General features: G+C 37.1%; 2 protein-coding genes across 2 annotated transcripts; both read right to left on the bottom strand.

The window, feature by feature from the left end:
* Positions 1–5420: 5420 nt before the first annotated feature.
* On the bottom strand, positions 5421–12274 carry hadh (hydroxyacyl-CoA dehydrogenase). Its single transcript, XM_007229469.4, has 8 exons — positions 12075–12274; positions 10384–10512; positions 9264–9421; positions 8205–8331; positions 7109–7198; positions 6952–7024; positions 6740–6856; positions 5421–5790 (listed from the first exon to the last, which is right to left on the bottom strand). Exons 1-8 carry the CDS (start codon positions 12189–12191, stop codon positions 5672–5674), a joined length of 930 nt encoding a protein of 309 aa, XP_007229531.1. The 5' UTR covers positions 12192–12274; the 3' UTR covers positions 5421–5671.
* Positions 12275–13976: 1702 nt separating this feature from the next.
* On the bottom strand, positions 13977–21697 carry LOC103032979 (cytochrome P450 2U1). Its single transcript, XM_007229468.4, has 5 exons — positions 21112–21697; positions 19243–19896; positions 17254–17415; positions 16961–17128; positions 13977–15524 (listed from the first exon to the last, which is right to left on the bottom strand). Exons 1-5 carry the CDS (start codon positions 21557–21559, stop codon positions 15346–15348), a joined length of 1611 nt encoding a protein of 536 aa, XP_007229530.2. The 5' UTR covers positions 21560–21697; the 3' UTR covers positions 13977–15345.
* Between the last annotated feature and the right edge of the window lie 1194 nt (positions 21698–22891).

Below are 22891 nucleotides of genomic sequence, written 5' to 3'. Positions count from 1 at the left end.
AACACTGTCAAAGATAAAGGTAGTCAAGTAAAATGGTGTGTAAATGAAATAATCAGGAAAAAAGTATATATATTTATATTTATATATATAGTATATTTCATTATTTGTTTTATTACAGAGTGTGGCCCGTGACTTTAAATATATTTCTCCTTCTGGCCCCCAATAAAAAAAGTTTGGACACCCCTGCTCTATGGTTTTTGATGGACCGCCTACAACCAACAGCTAGAAGAGGGCAGAGAAAGAAGGATGGCAGGAGAGTTAGCTAGCTATGCTAAAATTCACACTTTAGCACCATGAAACGACCCGCTCTCCGGCTCTGTTAGCCCGGGTTTGAGAGGAACAAAAGGGGGAAAATAAAGCTTGAGAGTTATATTTTGTTCAGTGCTCAAACGATTCTTTTTTTTTTTTTTTTTTTTTTTTTTGCTTTCACATTTGGGCTCACGAGAAGTAATTTATTTCACAGGCAAAATGTTAAAACACAGGTTAATTTTTTGGTATTTTTGTGCCCCCAACTTTTGACATTGATGTGATGACATAACACACTCTCTCTTATTTCTTACTGAGTACTCATTTAATTTAGAACTTAATAGATGGAAACAACCCAAAATCTTGTGAAAGTTGGGACAGGGTCATGTCTACCATTGTATAGCATCCCCTCAACTTTAACAGCTGTCTGTAAACATATATGAAGCGAGGAGAGCAGTTGCTGGACTTCTCTAAGAGGGCAAATGTTTGGTAAATGTTTTTTTATTGGTGAAATATCTGGACTGCAGACAGACTAGAAAAAGACCTTGACTCTTCTCTAGTGAAGTCATGCTGCTGTGATGGATGCAGTATGTGGTTTAGCATTGTCTTGTTTACATATTCAAATATGAGCACAAATTGCTCATTGGAATTGTTCTTGGACACATAGGGAAAAGAAATGCTGCTTTTAAAGACAAAAGGAACTAAAGAGGAAGGTGAGTTTTAGACTATAACGTGAGAATCTCTGGAGAGACTTCAAAAGGCTTTTAGAAAATGAAGCAGCAATTAAAACCAACTAGTTTCCACACCTGAGGCATTCTTCAGACAGCACTGAGCGCGTGAGATAATAGAAAAAGGAAAATCCAAAAATACAGAGTGCTAAAGCTAAAGTGACGCACTGCTGCCGTACAACACAAAACACAAACCGTGAGAGCTTGACCCGTGGTTTACTTTAACAGTACTGACATCATTTTAAAGGTCTGGTTACTAATTACTGTAGCTCGTTACCCCATACAACTCATTTTAGCCTGTTTCTGGTCTGTATAGCCTTAAACAAGGACATGCCAAAAATAATGGGATAGCATTTCAAGTAAGGGAATGGCTTGGGAACGCCTAAATCTGTAAAAGTGCACGGGCTAGTGTGCGTGAGGCCTGAACAGGGTTGCCAGGTCCAACCAAAAATATCCAGCCCAAAGTCTTAAACCAGCCCAAAATATATGTCTGTCACATGTTTGAAGCAAATGGCAAAACAACTATGAGTGTACAACTTAGTATTCTGTTTATAAGGGTTTTATTATCAGTATTGCTATTGATCTTTAATAATATCAGTCATTAATAATATTGTAACATTAGTGTTTTATTGGTTTTATATTCCAGTCAAGAACATTTAATAGTAACATAATTAGTAAAATATAACTGACTTTTACTTACTCATTGATTTTTGGTTACATTGTGATTTCTCTCCATTTCTCTTTCTCTTTCTGTCTCTCTCATTCTTTGTCTTTCTCTCTCCTGTTTACGCCGTTCTTCCTTATGTCATTATGTCCTCCTGGTGCTTATTGTTGTAATCAAGGAATTGATTCTAGTGTCGACTCGATTGCGTGCTGTGTTGAAGTAACATCCAAGGCAACACACACTTTTTTGTTTTTGGCAGCTGCAGGAATTTTTAAAAGTTGCCCAAAAAAATTCACCCGCCACCCCCAATTTTTTACCTGCGACTGGATTTTCAAACAAGCCCAATTTGGCAGGAAAACCACAAACCTGGCAACTCTGGGCCTGATTGTGGGTAAAAATGATTGTGACTGGTGGCATCTGGCAAGAATTGCCCATGTGAATAAACAAGTGACTCAGAAGTCAGAAAGCACATCCATTTTTAATGCAGGAGACCCTGCACACAGCTCACAGGTCAGTGCAGTGTTCTTTAGCTTTAATGTCCCATGACTTTTGGCATATCAGTGTATTTTTTGCAATTATTTTAAATCTGGCAAAACAGTGTCCATACAGCTCGTGTACAGTAGTTAGTTGGTATACAGCACCCTCTAGTGTTTTCTAGCTGAATATAACTTTTCCCAACAATCTAATGCAGGGAAACCAGCAGCCCAGTGAAGGAACTTGTCAGACGGAGTACATTGTGGTTATTCGCATGTATGTTTTCCCACAATGATACACAACTTACAGTACATTCGTCGAGTTGTTTCTCCTGTCTGTAAGATTGACAGTGACCTGTTAAATAATTAAAACACTAACAGGGGGGTCTTATTTGTATTCTGTGGGCCTAAACTCCAACAAAAATAAGAGTGAGTGAATCGTTAGTTTCAGCAGAAAGTGTGAAGAGAAAGGTTGAAAAACAATCCCATTAAAATGATGCATCAAAATGTAAAAAGTTCACAGAACTGTTCTCTGCAGTGCAGCAGCAGCAGCAGCAGCAGTAATCCAGTCACACGGACAAAACATGACCAAAGCCCTGAATCAAATCTGAGCAAAACTGAATGTGTTTTCACACCAGAACTATTTAGTTTTGGTTAAAACAGACTTTTGTTCATTTGTACCCTTAGTGTGGTTCGATTGAGCAGGTGTGAAAAGAGCACAACAACCAGACCAAGACCTGCTAGAAAAGGTGGTCTTGGTCTGGTCCCAAACAAACTCTGAAGCTTTTAACTTGTGGTGAGAACATAATCCAGTCTCAATTAAACCCAGCTATCAAGTTTACTCCTTTTAATTAAGCTAAACTGCTGATAAGGTGCAGTTTAATCTGATATATTAACCAGATATTACGAATTACCACAGCTATGAACAAACATTGTTTCTACGGCTCTATCTTGTTGTGCAACTCTGTTTACTACCTGTATATCTTCACTACATGCCCTTTCAAAAACACTGTGTTTGAAAGCGCAGAGTTTCAGCGTTCAGTGTTAAAGCAGCTTCACACTTCACACTCACTATATTTATTTATTGCCGTACAGCTCCGACCAATCAGAGGAGACGGTGCGCATTTTGGTGTTTTAAGGTTTATGTCTGTGTGAAACCAAACCAAACAGAGGGAGAAAAAGCCCCAAATAAACAAACTCATCAACTGATTCGGACCAAAGAAACAAACTACGGGTGTAAAAACGCCCTGAGAACCAGGTGGAAAGTGAAGCTGATGAGGAACCGCATGCTGGAGGTGATGAAGAGCAACAGACAGCAGAGAGAAGTTCATCGGAGGAAGAGCTACAGGTGAGTGAAAAGCACATAAAACAGCAGGTCATTTTTAGGCTACTCATTTACACCTCTCACACTCCTATTATCTTCTATTAACTGGATTCTCTTTGATGAGAATTATGTATCTTATATTGCTTTCAAAACGAACATGTAAACAACAAACTAATTTGATAAAAGTATAAAAATAAACAAATAAATAAATAAGCACACTAAACGACCACACTTGTATCTTCTTATGCACAACAAGTACATTTCTGCAGAAACTGAGGCAAAAAATCACTGACTGTGGACCATAGACTATATACAGACTTCCGGGTTGTTTGAAGGTGAATTATTTTAAACGTTAAGAATCCTTTGCCGGCTGGAACCCATGAATATTGAGTTCCTATTTTTTTTTTTTATGCTTTTCTAGACCTTAAGTACAGCCGTCTTTAATTGTTTTTGGTCAGTGGGGTCTTTATACCATTAGTTTTGTCTTACTTGGGCAACCACATTTTATTCTCTTAGTGAACTGCTGCCATCTGCTGGATAACATTTGTCAGTGTTACTTTCATAGCATGTAGTAGTATTTCTCAACCCTGGTCCTGGAGGATTCCTGTTCTGCACATTTTGGTGGATTCCTTGCTTTAACACACCACTAACTAACTAATTACCTGACTGACTGAAGGGGCTTGTTATTGAGGTGTTCAGTTACATTAAGTGTGTTGGGAGAAGAAAATCCACTAAAATGTGCAGAGCAGGGTGCCTCCAAGAACATAATTGAAAAAACACTGAAGTACACTAGCTCTGTCCAGACAGTATTTGTTTCTCAGAGGGTCCTGGGTTTCTCTTTTATGGGGGGTCCTCTGTGATTTTATTCCCATCTGGAACGACCGTGAATGTGTTTTTCTCAAACGTCCTCTGAGAAAAATACAGGCTGAATTATCTACTGTTTTTTACTGAACTCTGTGGTCCTCCGGTAATTTTAGTCCCGTCCAGATCTCTGAGTTTTATCTCCTCATGTTTAATAAAATAGCTAATTACATTTTGGGCACTCGTTTCCATGGAGATCCATGTAAAAACACAACAGCGAGTGGAAATGGAGGAGCTACTGAACGCGATGTAACTGAGAAAGTTCAAAAACTATTATAAAAAAAATATTTTTTACAGATGTTCCCCTGAAAAACTAATCCCATCTGGATAAGGCTTAAGAATACATATTCCCACCAAATTAACTAATTAAACTAATAATGAACTAAATAAATGATTACAAAATTATTTCCTATGTGCACAAAAACACCATTCATGTAGGTAAGGGTATCCTTCACACTCTATAAATCCTCAAAAGTCATAATTACTATCAGTTTCACTAAAAAGAATAGCATAGAATAGGCCCTAAAATAGAACCCTGTGGTATGTCAAATAATATGCGAAACAGTAAATATTTCATTCTAGTTCCTTCTATAGAATTAATAAGCGAACCACAAATCAATGGGTTTAAGGGGTTAACTGGCAGAGTTGGCCTCCTCAACCCAACCGAGCAGCTCGTCATTACTAAAGACAGAACTGAAGGTAGTAAGACCCAAAAACAAGCAATAACTGAAGGTGACCGAAATATAAAGTCTAAAAGAAGCATCTTAAGAAAGGAAAAATCAGTATGTTGATATTTGTAGATTCTTGATTTAAGGCAGACATAAATTGTATATTGTTTTAAGCCTGTGAAATTGGACCATGTAAATACAGCTGTACTTTCAAAACAGCTTTTTTTATGTAAGCCTGTTAAACCACTTCGAATTAAATCTTAATCTAAAAAACAAATGTATAATCGCAACTGTACATGCTCTTTGTTTTGTAGCAGTTATACATATTAACACTCGTCCTTTTATATGTACCCTTACACATGCATGCACATTTATTACTGTTATTAATCTAAAAGCAACAATATGTTAATAACCACAAAAAAAATAGGTCATGAACGTTTCAGTCAGGACAAATGATTATTTGTAAAGCTTTTTTTTTTATTATTATTTCACCCACAGCTTGGTTCAGCGTGACGTTAAACATATAAACTAATCATGAAGGCCAGAGTTCATGATGAAACATTATCTTACAAATCTTTACAGCAAGGCACCAACATTTCTCTTGACTGTTTATAGTTGCTCAACTGTAGATTAATGATCAATCAGTCCTTTTCCTCTGCTCCACACTCTCTCTGATTCTCTCTACATCATCTCAGATCAGGTTCTGATTACTTGTACTTGTAGAAGCCTTCTCCTGTCTTCTTGCCCAGCTTTCCCTCGGCCACCAGTTTATTGAGCAGTGGGCTTGGTGAAAACAGTGGGTTTTCAGGTTCCGTTTCATACCACCCTGCAGAGACACAAGCAAAATAGATTCATTAGTAAAGTTTGTGTTGTTTTTCTAGATTTTTCATACTATAAGTTGCACTTAAAATCCTTTAATTTTCCCCAAAATCGTAAGTGCGCCTTATAATCCTGTGTGCCTTGTGTATGAATTTTACCAGGAAGTTTGTAAGGAGCATTGAAGTCCCTCGACTAAAGTACAGCGTTTTACAGGAGTTTCAGTTTAGTTCTCCTGCTGTATTAGCATTAGCTGCTAATCACACTAAGCCCTAGCTTTTTGGCCGTTCAGAGATAAGCATTATCAGCCTGTAGCATACTAATAACCCTGGCTAGCACTACTGGAGCAGCATTAGCATAAGCTGCTATCTGCGCTAATCGCTAGCTCTTTGGCCGTTCAGAGGTGAGCATTATCAGCCTGTAGCTTGCTGCTAACCCTGGCTAGCACTTATGGAGCAGCATTAGCATTACCCGCTAACAACAGCTGTTAGCCGCTAATACTAATACTAATACTCCAGTTTTAGTGGAAATCTGAATATCTGAAGTTAAAACGAAAGTTTTCAGGAAAGAAATCTGTGTAGATTAACATCCAGCGATGAAAATAAACCAGAAAATAGACGTTTATTGATAGCACACCTTATAATCCGGTGCACCTTTTAGTGCAAAAAAATACGGTAGATCATTTAGTTAATTTAGTTTAGTGTATATTAATAAAAATAATCCTTTTATGGAGTTTAGTTATTAAATCATGAAAGGACATCATTTGCCAGTGTTCAGCCTCACTCACAAGATAGCACCTCACAACATACAGGTTTGTGTGTTCCCAAGCCACACCCCCTGTAGTAACGCTTAAAAGAAAAATGTACATACTGCTATCCGATGACTTGCCATGTATATCTTTTAGAATCATATTTATAGCAATATGGCTGCAATATGATATTTAGTACAGAAATCCTCACCATCGATGATGAACTTTGATGTGTCCAAACCAACATAGTCCAGAAGCTCGAATGGCCCCAAAGGATATCCAGCACCAAGCTTCATGGCTACATCAATGTCCTCTTTTGAACCATGACCTATTGAAACACAATATTTCCATTGAAACTGACAGTTATTTCTAAATGCCTTAAATACAATATGCTGATCCTCATCATGAATGTGAGGTGTGTACCTCGCTCATGCAGTCGGACAGCCTCCATCAGGTAAGGCACAAGCAGCCGGTTTACAATAAAGCCTGGAGTGTCCTTAAAGAAAATAATTATAGCATGAAATGACCTGACAACATTAAAAACTTTAAATTATTTATTTATATTTATTGTAACACTTACTTTGCATGATACAGGATGTTTTCCTAAGGCTTTGCTGAAATCAATGAGAGCATCAAACGTTTGTTGGCTTGTTCCTGGTGCTTTGATTACCTAAAAAAAAGTCGATTATCCAGATTATTTTTAAAAACATATTATGAAAATGAGAAGTAATGCAGTTATAAAGGGTAACGGTCACAAGTTCTGTAGTAGGTGATTTGCTCCAAGGAAGTATAATATTGTCTTTACTCTTTTAAACCCAGTTTTACCCATTTTACACTAAATTTCCCAAGCTGGCATGGAGGCTTAGTGGTTAGCATGTTTGCCTCCCAGCACTAGGGTTTTGGGTTCAAGTCCCTATCTTGGAGAAGTTTCTATGTTCTCCCTGTGTTTGCATAGGTTTCCTCCGGGGACTCCGGTTTCCACCCACAGTCCAAAAATGTTGAGATCAGATAAAATTACCCAGGAAAAAAATGTATACTCTAAATTGATTTGTATATGTATGTATAGGTATGTGTAATGTATAGGATTGTGTGTGTAAAAAATGTACGTATGACTGTGTGCCCATATATGGATTTGCACTCAGTGTAAATACTTTGGTGCTTGATGCAGTCCTCCAGGTGGACGGTGGTTTCCAGCTGAGAGTACGCTATGCACTATTGGCTGCCGCTTCTCACCGGTGTGTGGATGATTGCTGGGTATGAATAGTTGTGTGTAAAACATGCAAATTGTAAAGCATCCTTGGGTTTCTAGAAAGGTGCTATATAAGTGTAACTTCATTCATTTATTCATTCATATTTTCTAGTTAACTCCCTTTAACTTAACAGCTGGGAAAATCACAGCTAATATGTTGCTCTTCTGAGTTAGATGATGCGAGCCATCTTTTCTTAAGCTGCTGCTAATACAACATCAGACAGTTGAACACGCTTGCAGGAGAACACTGTCACTCTTTACAATCACCACGTTCAACATTTTCTATGTGTTTTGTAATTCAGACAGTAATAGCATATTTTGCAATTCCTGGGCTTATGAAATTCAAGCTATGCTAAGAGGACACTAAGGCATTACATATTAATCTAATAGGTCAAAACAGATATTACCATGCATCAATCCTTCTTACCTCAACTAGCTTCATCATGGGAACAGGGTTGAAGAAGTGGAGACCCCCAAATCGATCTAACCGGGCTGTGGAACTGGCAATGTCTGCAATAGGCAGGGAGGATGTGTTGCTGGCAAAAATGGTGTGTCTGCCAAAAAACAAAGAAGAAGAATAAGAACAGAATAGCAAATGTGACAGTTTGTGTTCAACATCATGACTAAGCTTTTTCATTATTTCATTTCATGGCTGATAGCAATGCTATCTAGCTATCTATCATACTTTTACAAACTATACACTCTACAACCCTACAGGAAGAAATCTCATCACACAGGCTTATCAGGTGAGATTTTTTTTTTTTTGTCTCTTCAATATCGCCATCCTGCACTTTCTGCTGACATCAGCTGATATGCAATCTCCAATATGGCTCTGTTTATCCCCCTGGTGATAAGCACTGAAAGCACAGTTACTGCTCCACAAACACTCTGGCACGGATTAGTGTTTTCCCTGCTCTGACAGACACAATTTATTCAGGAATTGCTTCAGACATCATAAAGCAGGATTCAGATTAACCTCCAATGTCTAGCCGTGATCAGCAAAAAAACGAATTTCCAAAACACTGGTATAAAAAATAAAATAAAAAGGGATTCAAATTTTTATTTTAATCTCCTAACTTTTCCACCTATTTCCTATTTTTGTGGTATATCTGTTGAATAGTGTAGGCACCATGCAGTGGAAAAAACTTCATTATTGTTTTATTATTATTATTTTATTAGGTGGATAACTTGCTCTATGCCTTATGTACATCATTTTGTAACAATCTATTTTAAATAGTTTAAATTTATAACAACCACTACCACTTGTTTTATAGCTAAGCAAACAAAAACATTGCAAAACTGTATGTAAAATCTTTTTTGTTTTTTAAGCAAACCTTAAATAATGAACAAACATCTATTCTACGTTTTTAGGTGGCACTGAGCGTCAGCTTACAATTCAGTTTTGGATTGTTTGAACAAGCAGCTACTGAGAAATGAACTAAAATAAAACTGAAATCTAATTTCTGAGTGACTTGTTCATACTTACTCTGGAGCCACTTTATCCAGTGTAGAAAAGAGATCCTGTTTAACTTTGAGATTCTCCACAATGGCCTCCACCACCAAGTCAGTTTTCTGCACCACTGCAGCAGCGTCTGTACTTGTCGAGATGTTCTTCATCGCCTTCTGAAGAAACTCTTCTCCAGCCTGATTAACAGAGGGGGAAAATGGCATGTGGATGTTTTTCAGTGTTATAGATAGGCCTGTCACAGTTATAGTTTTAGTTTAGGTGATCATTAATATAGACATAAATAATTGACTGGAGTGATCAAAATGTCTGGATGTTGTCTTTTAAATACCTTTACTAAACACCCAATATCACAATTACTGGTACTGTAAATGTAAAAAAGCATGGATACAGTAACTATTTAAGATTTCACACAATGCAATGCATCATGGCTCTCTTTCTACTGGAGCATGCAGTTGTTCAGCATTAAAATTAACTACCTAACTGAAAATAAACAATAATTAAAACAAAACGTAAATGTATGAAGATACCATGTATTGCAACAACAAATAGTTACTGTTTTTTTTTTACATTTATTTTTTGGCACTGTCTGACAAAAACCTTGCTTCTCCTTTTTTTTTGAATCTGGCAGTTCTTTACACGGTGTCATTTTTTCTGATGAATGGACACATACAAAGTTTAAAATGCTTCCAAATGACATAAATTAAACAGTTTCGGTGTTATGTATTATGCTTGCCTGACTAGAGATCTGAACCCTACTCTGCCAAGGGGTAGCCAATGTAACTCACTATGATACACCAACAGCATAAACATTTATATGACTGTGAAATCTAAAGACTGTATCTTAACAACTGTAATCAGCATAAAAACTATGATCAAACAATTGGATCCAGCAATTATGTAATAAATATGGCGTAGTTTTAGGGCCCTACAATACAGTCTACAATATGTTTTTAATTTGTGATAGTCTTGCATTCTGTTATCTCGGCTAAACAGCTGTTTGTGTTGAATAGTCTTGTCTAGTCAGCACCTGACGGAGGTAAATGTACCAAATGATTGTTAAGAACGTAATTTTGTATTTTGTGAGAGATAAAAATAAAAGTTCAACTTCAGCTAAACATCACTGCACTAGAAACCCGACCTCAGGTTTGTCTGCAAACTTCTTCTTCACCACTCTCTTCAGGCTGCCCTCAATGCTCTTGGCAGACTTTTTCAGGATGTCTTCAGACATGTCCACCAGCACTACTGAATGCCCTGTTGTTGCAGCAACCTGAAAAAAAAGACAGTGTGAGGAAAAAATATATATTTTATTTTATTTTAAGGCTCATTTAAGTGTAAGATCTAATTCGGTTTATCTGCTTCAGTCTCTGGACTGCATTACTGTTTCTCAAAACTCAAAACTCAAACAAGCAAACCAACAGCCCTATGTCCACAATGTATAAATATTCCTAATCATTAAAGGTTCTTTGATTTTTAATTGGACAAAATTACACTTTAATGCTCTTATACAATTGTTATATTTGTGGCGCTCATTTTTACACTAATATATTATATGTCCAGTAAAAAGGGTATTGTGGCAGGCCTAGCTTAGTGTTTTGTGCTAATCTTAATTTGTAATAGTTACCACTGTCAGACTTAATGAAATTCTATTAAAAGACTGACATGTTCACAAAGTTTTTGGTAACGAGTAGGAACTTTTGTCGAATAACCCACCCCTGTTCACTCCTATCAATCTGAAATACAGCGCTTTTAGCTGATGCTCCCAACAGGCTGACCATACTAGCAATAAGAGCATAGCTTTGCCCATGAAAATCACTACTACTACACCATTTACAAGCTTAAAGTAGCTTCTCACTTCATTTGTAGAATTCTGATATAAAAAAGTGAGAACTTTGAAAGTGCACAGGTAGTTTATAAAAAAAAAAAACTGTATAATTTGGATGATTTAAGTTATCTAATATGAGTATTCATGTGGCTGTAATTTCATTTGTACCTGTACCTAACTTACTTGATGACATCACCCTCTCAGGGGAGAGGAGAGGAAAGCTCTGTTCCAAAAACGTTAAGGGCCTTTTTACATCGCCGCTTTCTTAACAAATAAACCACATATCTGAAATGTAAACCACTACATTCTCGCCTTAAAATAATTTCAAACTTTATTTTAATCACACAGCAGTACTATTTTCAAAAAGTGTAACTTAAAGATCCTGGTGCAAGGTGCATTCTGGGTTATCGGACTGTAAGAAATCCACCACTGGTAAATAATTTAGCTTTACTTAACTTGGAGATATATATATATATATATATATATATATATATATATATATATATATATATATATATATATATTTTTTTTTTTTTTTTTTTTACTATTTTGCTGTATTTTGCTACATTTCTACCTGAATGAGTTGTAATGTGAGTTAACCTGGCTAAATTAGGTTATCTGGGACAAAGTTGAGATTGACTTTGGTTGTTATTTTCAAGTCCACCTTAAAAAGTGCAGCCCTTCCACTCCGTACAGTAGGTACACGCACCAGAAAGAAGTCGAACTTGTGCGCTATTTAAGGTGGAACGGAGAATTAGCAACTAGCAAGCTTATCTTATGTGCCACAACATTTAACAACTTAACCTAGCTAGCAGCTATCTAACGTAACGACTTAACGCAGCACAAAAGTTATTAAGGCGTCGGCATGTTTGCTTAAACTCGAACCTATTGCAAACATATAATGAGCTGAGGAGTTAGCATGAAGCTAAGCTAACGTCAGTTAGCCGCTAGCTAGCTTTAGCTAATCTCGCCGCCAGCTAATCTAAACTGCACTGAATCGTGTTTACCTGCGCGATTCCTGCACCCATTAATCCTCCTCCGATTACAGTGATGTGTTTAATAGCTGCGTTTCTGGCCGCAGAGGAGCAGAGGGATCTGCTGATCTGGTGGGTGAAGAAGGCCATGGCTCTGTGTGGAGCTGTGGATCCTGCAGGACTGCTGGCTCTCTGCAGCAGGAGGAAGGAAGGTCACTGTGCTCAGGAGCTCATTTCTAGGCCACGACCTTTCACACACTTCTCCATACAGTCATATGGCCAAAAGTGGTGGGACCCCTGAAATCTTTCCAGAAAGTTATGTATTTCTTCCAGAAAATTACTGCAATCACACGTTTTGTTATACACATGTTTATTTGCTTTGCGTGTATTGGGACAACACAGAAACAGGGAAAAAAGATGATATTAATAATAAAAAAAAAGTTCACGCATTCTAATATTTCTTTGAATCATTCACTGTGGCATTGTTTCAATTATATTCTGCAATGTCAGAAGATTTATTTCAATCCAGTGCTGCATTCAGATAGATAGATAGATAGATAGATAGATAGATAGATAGATAGATAGACACTTTATTGAGTATTCCCTGAGGGGAAATTCTAGAAGAAGACCGCCCGGACCCGGTCTCGAACCAGCGACCTTCGGCGCTCCGAAGACCCCAAGCCCAAGGGCCGATGGACTTTTTTTTTTTGGATGATGGAAGAGTCTGACCACTGCACAAATCCTTCTCCAGCACATCCCAAAGATTCTTAATGAACTTCAGGTCTGGACTCAAAATTTCTCTCTCTTTCTCTCTCTCTGGCATATATCCTCAGACCTTCAGTTATATTGCTGCAAGCCAATCCAGTGTTTTATCATCCAAGTCAATTAAACCATGAGTGCCATTTGGTGTGCGGAATTTGGGGCAGCTGGTCATCACATGTTCCACCGTTTGTGATCCCATTTCATCATTATCACACCAAAGCGCCCTACCCCTGTTCTTAGGCGATTAAAGATTGTCCACTCCTTATAGGTAAGGTGCTGTCCACGGACCAAAGTCCCCACCAAAATGTATATAATTTCATGCAAAGCATAATATTTGGTTGCACACCCTTCAGAAAAAAATAAATAAATAAATAAAATCAGTCCCTTCCTATGACCATCAACTAGCTTCTTACACCTTTCAACTACTCCATCTCTCTCATATTCGAAGGGGGGCTTCTCCCAACAGCAATTTTAAGATATCTCCAGGTGTTCAATAGGATTTAGATGCAGACTCATTTCCTGGGAACTTCAGAATCCAGCACTTTGTTTCCATTCATCTCTGGGTGCTTTTTGAAATATGTTTGGGTCATTGGTCATTGTCCTGCTTAAAGACCCATGACGTAGGACACAAACCCAAACCCAAAATCCTTTGGTTATCTTCAGATTTCATGACGCCTTGCACACAGTGTGTTCCAAAATATCAAACTTCAGGAATGTCATTCTATTTGGTGTTATATTTTATCATTTTTAATTTCTCATATAATTTTTTCAGCCTTAATAAAGATATATATTCCCTAAGTAGAAAATTGATATTTACAGGCTTAAATGAGTCCCTCAATTTAATGAATATTCTCTCAATTTTGCTTACTGAATAAATGCAAAGAACAAGCTTTTTCCACCAAGCTTCAGTGCTGATGTAATGTTAGAATGAGTTAGGCTAATGTTGTATTGTTTCATGTGTGTTTGTGTCTTTGCTTGTAATATTATTGTAAATATATATCTGTGACTATATATGTAACTATATTTACAGTGATGTGAATGCATTTGTCAAGCTCAGGTGGTACAGAGAAAACCTGAAACTCCCTGCTCCCTTCTTGCTATAAGTATAATATTTTATAAGTAAAAATTATATGAGTCAATTTTGAATAAAAGAAAGCATTTTCAACACAAATACATGTTTTTATTTATTTATTTATTTCTCTATTTTAACAGGATTGTCCAAAATAGGCCAAATACCTCATTCCCACTGAGGCCCTGTTACAAGACATCAAGCAGAAAAAACAGAGAACAATTCATACCCATGAGATCCATGAGTACAGTCTTATTTTATACTTTTTATAAATGTATTTTATACTGAAGGGTGCATTTTATAGTTCAATGTGCATTTCAAAAGACAGCCAGCATGCAAAATCTGCAGATATTTGTAATAAAGAGGAAAACACAGCCATAAACAGCCTGAGCTGTATCAACAGCATATACCACTGTAATAAAACAGTGATTTCATTATTTTCTTTATTGCAGCTTATCATAACATATATTTTGAGCATCTGGCTTTAAGTGGCTCTACCCACGTGGAAATGCTGTAAGTAGGTCAGCAAATTGCATTAGAAGTGCATAGAAAGCAGCATACATTGTTTTACTTGTATTTCATGCTTATTTCAGTTCCATGAGTTCATTTTGAGGGCTGTTAAATGAAATGTGCGTATCAACCGTATCAATTCACAGCAGATCATAAATGTGTTGAAATAAAATGTAATACTAAATATCAACTACATTTGATTGTTCATTGTTTTACAGCAACAAAAATGGAAATGAACTTTGGTGCAATGTACCTTTCATTCCTAAATGAAATGGTAAAATGGATAAATTAAAAATATTAATATTACATTAAATTAATGTAAGCAACATTTGAATAAAGTGCATATATTTAAGACGAAGGGTAAAAGAGGGAGAGAGTCCCATCATAGATCCTATGAAAGTGCAAAAGCTGAAAAGTTTCAAAAGTTGTGAAATGCCATAGTTTCCTTTTCAAAAGTTTGAAATAGTTTGGAACATCTTTTAAAAAAACAGTATGCCTCTCGCAATAATTACATTATCAACATATCTTACAGTATATTAACATAACCATATATATTCCTGATAATTAAGAGTTCATCCCTTTTGAAAGGGGTGTAACTGTATTATTATAATTTTAGAATATTATCGTTAAATCAGTGTCATAAAATGGTCTCAAAATGACAATAATATTGTTTACAGCAATACTTTCTGGAACAATACATAATCCACTAAAAACAGTTACAGGCCTAAAACAAAAACATTGAAATGTTTCAAATGATGTTATGAAATAACCAATAAACAAACCAATCCAACTAAAACTAAAATCACACTGGTATGTATATGAACAGTAGCCCTCCTATGGATGCCAGCTGAGTTTCAAGTGCAAAGTACTGGTCACAGCCCAGTACAGTTTTTATAAAAGCACTATAGCATTAAGATCAAGTTTCAAAATAGAACTGGCCCTGCCATCTGATAGTGATCTGGATCAGCGTGGCGTTATACAGACTTTGTATGGGTAGGGGGCCAGCGTGAGGCCAAAGCGCCCATTCATGGGTGGAGGCTGATGGCCCTCTGGAAGGCTGAAGGTGAAGGCCTGCATCATGCAGGTGAACATTAGGAAAAGCTCCATCTTTGCCAGTTGCTCCCCCATACACACCCTCCGACCTGAGAACAGACCAGAGAAGATCATTAATGATTAAATATCACTTTCATATCAAATATTAGTATAAACATTTAACATTTTATAATTTATTGTTATAATAAATAATTCAGCACAGTGTAAAATATACTGTTCTGGAGACAGTGGTGGTGATAAAAGCCACTTGCCTAAATGATCAGCTTTTCAACCCCCTTACTCAATAAAATAACAGATTAAACTATTCTAAACCAGCTATCAGCCAGTCTGCAGGTTTTGGGATGGATTTGTCAGCAGAGTATTATACTGCTATTATCTTAAATGTATATTTAGGTACATGCAGGGACTCCAGAATCACTATGTCAATATATAGATTAAAAATTGTGAGTTTCTTTGATTTTACCAAATTGAAAACTTCTGGAATATAATTCAGGAAGATGAATGATCACAACCATCAAACCAAACTGAACTGCTTGAATTTTTTTGCACCAGGAGTGGCATAAAGTTATCCAAAAGCGGTGTGTAAGACTGGTGGAGGAGAACATGCCAAGATGCATGAACACTGTGATTAAAAACCAGGGTTATTCCACCAAATGTTGATTTCTGAACTCTTAAAACTGAATATGAAATATAATTATGAACTTGTTTTCTTTGTATTTTTTGAGGTCTGAAAGCTCTGCATCTTTTTTTTATTTTAGCTATTTCTCATTTTCTGCAAATAAATCCTCTAAATGACAATATTTTATTTGGAATTTAGGAGAAATGTCTGTAGTTTATAGAATAAAACAACATGTTAATTTTACTCAAACATATACATATAAATAGCAAAATCAGAGAAACTGATTCAGAAAACTCCAGAACTGTAAATACTGTATATACACAGAAAACAATAGTTATGTAAGGCCACAGTCAGGAGTTTCAAAACTCACTGTCTATCTTCTAGTTACTTCTTCTTACAAAACAACTTCTCTTTGTTGTAAGCCAGAATAGGGGAGTAAATTGTCTGTCCTGTAAACAAAGCTCACACAGCCTTTACATTCAGTTGTTTATATGTTAGGCCTCTATTTTACTCCTGACTGGGGCTGTTTTCTCATCAGGACATTCTCAGCACTGCAGTGAAATGAAAATGTTCGTATTGTGCAGGTATGAATAAATCAGACACAGCGGTGCTGCTGGAGTTTTTAAACACACTGTTCACTTACTGAAAATGACCCATCACTCAAATAATAGTTGTTCTGTGGTGGTTCTTTGGGGTCCTGATCATTGACGAACAGGGTGAAAGTAGAATAATACAGTATGCACTATGCAGAGAACTATAGTCTATAATTATAGATTTACAAAGTGCTACTATATGCTTAGCAAAGCTGACTAATGGATAAAGGGCTGTAGAAAAAAAGAGGTGGTCATCATTTAGAATGTTATGCTCGATTGGTGTAATTTGCAAGTAGTGTGTGTAAAAGTGTACCTATTCCAAATGGAATGAAATATTCGCTCCTCAGAAGTTGTCCCTGTTCATCTAGAAAGCGTGACGGACAGAAGTCATCCGGATTCTCCCACACAGTAGGATCTCTATGGACTGACCAGAGATTGGGGATGATAACAGTGCCCTTAGGAATCGTGTACCCTCGAAATTCTGTGAAAAGACAGATTTAGATCACAAAGCTGCTTTTTTCATACTCTGCTCACATGCTTCTGGTTTTAAGGATAAGGAAAACAACATGATATAAAGATCACAAGACATTGGTTTCACTTCTTAACCTGTGGTCTTGGAGGCCATGTGAGGTATGGAGAGCGGCACCACCACCGTCATTCTCTGGACCTCCATGATTGTGGCCTCTGTGTACGGTAGAGTTCCCTTATCAGTCAGAGATGGAAGTCGCCCTGATCCCACCACGGCATCGATCTCTTTCTGAACTTTCTCTGCAGGGTCAAGGAAACAACAGTGTTTTAGGTGAACGGTCAGGTCAGGGTGGGGAACGTGGTGCCGGAGTCCAGCGCTGTTTATTTATCTTTCTGCTCTAATAACACCTGTTAGATTTGGGTGTGTTTGAGCAGAAAAGTCACTAAACAGTACAGGAGCTGGCCCCTTCAGGACCACAGTTATCCACCACTCAGATAGTCCTTTTCAGACAAACAATGGAGCAGATTTACTAATGTTTTACTCTGTCATAGAGTGACGGAGTATGCAGAACAAAGCGGTATTCACACATTTTGCACTTTTGGTTTATTGTAGTACCATTTATAGGCATGCACATTTATGTAGTACCATTCATAGGCATGTGCATTTATATAGTATTATTTATATGCATTCACATTTATGTCAAATTTTAATTAAAGGCATGTGTATTAAAACACATTTATGTAGTACCAATTATAGGCATGTGCATTAAAGTATATTTATTAAGTACCATTTAAAGACATTCAAGCATATTCATGTAGTACCATTTATAGTCATGCATGTTTATGTAGTACCATTCATAGGCATGTGCATTAAAGCACATGTATTAGGTACCATTTATAGACATGTGCATTTAAGCATATTCATGTACTACCATTCATAGACATGCACATTTATGTAACACCATTTATAGTCATGCACATGTATGTAGTACCATTTATAGGCATGCACATTTATGTAGTATCATTTATAGTCATGCACATTTATGTAGTACCATTTATAGTCATGCACACGCATGTAGTACCATTTATAGACATGCACTTTTAGGTAGTATCATTTATAGTAATGCACATTTATGTAACACCATTTATAGTCATGCACATTTATGTAGTACCATATATAGGCATGTGCATTAAAGCACATTTATTAAGTACCATTTTTTTAGACTTGCATTTACGGATATTTATCTAGTACCATTTATAGGCATGCAAATTTTTGTAGTACAATTTTATAGACATATGCATGAATGCACAATAATGTAGTACCATTTATAGGCATGTGCATTAAAGCACATTTTCTTATTGTTAAGACATAAAGTAACTACTCACTTTATTCTCATTATTATTCCAGCTATTGATTTACTATAAAACACCTGGTTTATATTTTGCATTAAACCAAATTTATCTAACATTTTTACTCTAAAATAGCAGTTTTATAACCAGTCAGTTGATGCCCCATATACTGTATTAGAGAGAGTCATATTTGTGTAAAATCCTGTAAATATTACACTACTGCCTTAGTCCACATGCTTATTTCATTTCAGATGCTGATTGTATATCTTTCAGCATGTCAACAAATGCATGTGCACAGGAGCTGTGATTAGAAAAACAGTAAAAAGTAGGTAATGCAAAACTTTGTTAAAAAATTGCCTTTCCTATGCAAACATTTTATTTCTAGCCATGGCCTCTTAGGTGCACCATAAAATAATGACTTATTATATGAAAATGATCACTTATGGTCTACATAGGTAAATTTCCACATAAAACGTACATTTTCTTCTAGCATAAAATTCATACAAAATGTATGTGAACCAAACAAGGGTTTATCTTGTGCATGTCATTTGTTAATTACAATATTACTTGTACTGCAGATATCCTGCTAAATTGGCCAACCCTATCAAGGCTTAGTGTGGTTAGATCTTATCTCCCCCGGTTTGTTTTAGTGATAAAACAATACTCTGCATAACATGCAACACTACGCATGTGATAGTATGCAGCATAGCTAATAAATTAGATGATATTTGATATCTCTACTTAATTATATGTTTTAATAGGTGTTTGTGTGCATACCTTGAACATCAGGATATAAAGACATGTACAGCACCAGCCACAGTATGCTGTTAGTGGTGGTATCAGTGCCTGCAATAAACAGGTCACCTATTATGAAGAAGAGATATTCTTCTGAGAATCCGCCTTCTTCAAGCTCTGCTGCTTTTTCCTGTGCCAGCATCTCTATCAGGTAGATGTCTATGAAATCCCTGGGGTTTTCTGGGTCCAGAGTGGCTCTGTGTTTGGCTATGATCTTCTTCAGGAAAGCTGTGATGTCCCTCTCTACTTTGCGGAGCTGCTTGAAGACACCAAAAGGTAAATAGTACAGCCACGGGAAGATGTTGATGAGAAGGGCAGGGCTGTTGACGCTGATCTCCAGCCCACTGGCCATGAGGTTCAGCTGGGTGCGAAACTCCTCGTCTTGGTGGTGGAAGCGCTGGCCCAGGCTGATGGATGAAATGACATTGGACACAGCGTTGCTGATCAAGGGGGTCAGGTCCATTCCCGCTGCTCCTGCTTCCTGACTTCGTTTGAGCAGCTCAGCCTTAACAATAGTGAAGCCCTCGTGTATACAAGGCTCCAGGCTCAGCTTGCCAAGCCCGAAATTTCGTAGAGCCGTGTGGCAGAACTTGCGCTGCCTTCTCCAGACTGTGCCATAGGGTGCAAACACAATACCTGCAGACCAAGACATGCTTTAGTTCAGAAACTGGTTTATCATGTCACTTTACTACAGGTGTATTCAGTTTTGGCACAAGAACTTCTGTGCTCATACACATCTGGTTTAACTCACCTATTTGGAATGAGCAAAAAACAAACTGTGCTGGACACTCAATGCAGGAGATTTTATTTTTTGGTTTAGCTCATGTGTTTTACAGTACGTAACATTGACAGAAGATTCAGGGAATCTGAAGAAATCCATATGTGCAAAGACCAAGGCCGACAGTTAATGTTGCTGGTGGTCTTTGGGACCTCAGGTGGCACTATATTTAAAAAAAATATTCTCTAGTAAAAATCACTGCATGAGCTCAGGAACACTTGGGCTCAGAAATCACTATCTGTGAACACCATGCAATTCACAAATGCATAAATGCATAGCTGTATCATGCCAAAAATAAGCTATATGTCAATAACATTTAGAAATAATAATGTATTCTCTGAGCCAAAGCAAAACAACAACTGGTTCTATGCATATAGGTCTCCGTTTTTTTCTAGTGGCTCTAGAGGTGGGGCCACAGTGCAATGGCCCAAGCTGAAATGTGAATTTGAACCCCAAAATGTGCCCATGTACAGTAAAAATGTATGTAAAATTGGTAAGGAGATTGTTTTATTTAATTTCTGTTAATTTTGTGCCAAATATTTTATGCAAAAATATCAACTCAATATCATGTCAATATCATCTGCAGTCAATATGCAGATTATGTAGATATTAAGCAAACAAGAGATTTCAGATGCAAAAGACTTTAGTAGCAAAATCCACAAAAACACAAAAATGATTTTTAATTTGCAGCATATAATTTTTTCCTTTTGATTCTTAAACTTTTTATTTTTGTTTAAAACTTTAGACACAAAATTAACTCCATAGATTTTTGTGTGCCAGCTTTTTAAAATGACATTCAATTGTTTAGAACATGGTGTGATTGGTGAAATAATATTTGGCCTTTACTTAGAAAAAATCTAGATCCAAAATAAAAACAAAATAATGTTTAACCATAAACTAAACATATTTTAATAATGATGAGAAGAGATTATTATACATCCTATTAGTATAACCAGAGATGTACTTCACTTCTGTACTTAAGTACTTAAATACTGTAACGTTAGCTGTACAGAGTGAGCTGTAGGCTCGCAGTTTGGATTATATAGGTAAATGAAGGCCAGGCTCTTTCTTACCTTTTCTTTTGGTGAGTATAGAAACCAGAGGGATGTCAGGTCGGTCTGAGAACACCTCTGTGTAGTTGGTCATCGCGTCTTTAACCATCTCATATCCGTTCAGCACCACCAGCAGCTGATTCCCCACGAAGATGCTGTAGACGTTCCCGTACAGCCGGGAGAGCTGCATCAGGCCCACCTGCGGGGACAGCGGGTGCGCCTGGCTGTTCTCATAATCCCCGCGGCGCGCGAACAGCTTCAGCACGAACGGAGGAACGACCAGACTGCCGAAGTTCCCCACGACGGGCAGCGGGGTCGGGCCCGGGGGGATGTTCAGGAAGCGCCTGGTTCTCCCGAAGTGTCTGAACAAGAAGAACACCACCAGGAACACGGCCAGCGCCGCGATGTTCACCGAGGAGAGCGGCGAGAGGCGGACCTCCTGCCATAACTGCCGGAACCCAGTCTCCATCCCTGCGGTACCGAACCCGATCACAGCCCGAACCCGACCTGCAGCACAGCACAGAACTCGGAGCGGCGCTCTGACCCGGTTCTGCTGATCATTCTCCTGACCCTGCAGAGCTGCCGTTGTTTATGTTGTGCTTGGGACGTGGCTGCCTCCTCAGCTTCTCACTGGCTGATTTTAGTGGCTCCTCCCTATTGGACGGACGGTGTAGATTAGAAAAAGGTGGGCGGGTATAAGCGTGTGCCTGGTCCAATCAGCTTCGGCGGAGACGCCTGTTTAGTTTAGTGATTTGCAGACAGACAGACAGATAGATAGATAGATAGATCTACTGAACAATATTTAATCATATTTCAGTTATGAATAGAGGAGGTTAATTTCCATCATATAAGCATAGCATTAGTATGTATAATACTGTTAATATATGTTTATTTATCATACTGTTTTATACATGTGGACATATTTAGTTAATAATATAATATTATTAGAATAAAAAAAAGGAATTATTTAAGGAACCCCTAAATAAATAAGTAATATATAAATATAAACTAAAAAAAAAAAAATAATAATGTTTAAACATGAATTCAACATATCAGTCACAGGTTACTTGGCTAAACTAATAATATATACAAAACCAGTCAAAAGTTTGGACACACCTCATCTTATTTAATTTGTTTTCTTTTTATGGTTAGTTACATTGTAAATTTAATATTGAATACTATAAGCTATGCAGGAACACATGAGTAATTATTTTATAAACAAAACGTGTTAAAAAAAAACAGTATATGTTTTATACTTTAGATTCTTCTAAGTAGCACATTTGTCTTTGAGAACAGATCTGCACAAAAATACTTGGTAATTTAATCCCAGTGTCTTCATGAGGGAGAGTCACCTGGAACAGTTTTCTCAGCGTCTTGAAGGAGGAGTTCCTGGAGGTGCTGAACAATAGTTGCTGCTTTTCCTTCACGCTGTGAAGCTCCAGCTCATCCCAAATCACCTCAAATCACCATCTGAGGTGATTAGGTTTAGATCAGGGGATTGTTTTTACTGTTTTCGACATAATTTCGTATCACTTAATTGCCTTTAATTGTCTTTAATGTTAATCTACAATGTAGAAAACTAATTAAATGAAGAAATAAGGAAAAACATTGTAGAAGAAGATGTGTCAACTTGTGTTTTTGGATAATTTCAATAGAGGATTTATATGTATGTGTTAAGTTAATGTGTATATCATCGCTATCCAATGAAACACAAGTATCTCCGTTTTTGGCAGTGTTACTACATGATTTAAACACACAAACTGTCCCTTATACTTTGTTAAAATGTCTAGATCAATGGACC

This window comes from Astyanax mexicanus, chromosome 7 (assembly GCF_023375975.1).
Source record: "Astyanax mexicanus isolate ESR-SI-001 chromosome 7, AstMex3_surface, whole genome shotgun sequence".
NCBI classification, from domain to species: domain Eukaryota; kingdom Metazoa; phylum Chordata; class Actinopteri; order Characiformes; family Acestrorhamphidae; genus Astyanax; species Astyanax mexicanus.
Note: the sequence above shows the minus strand (reverse complement) of the source record. Positions and strands in the feature narration are given on the sequence as shown.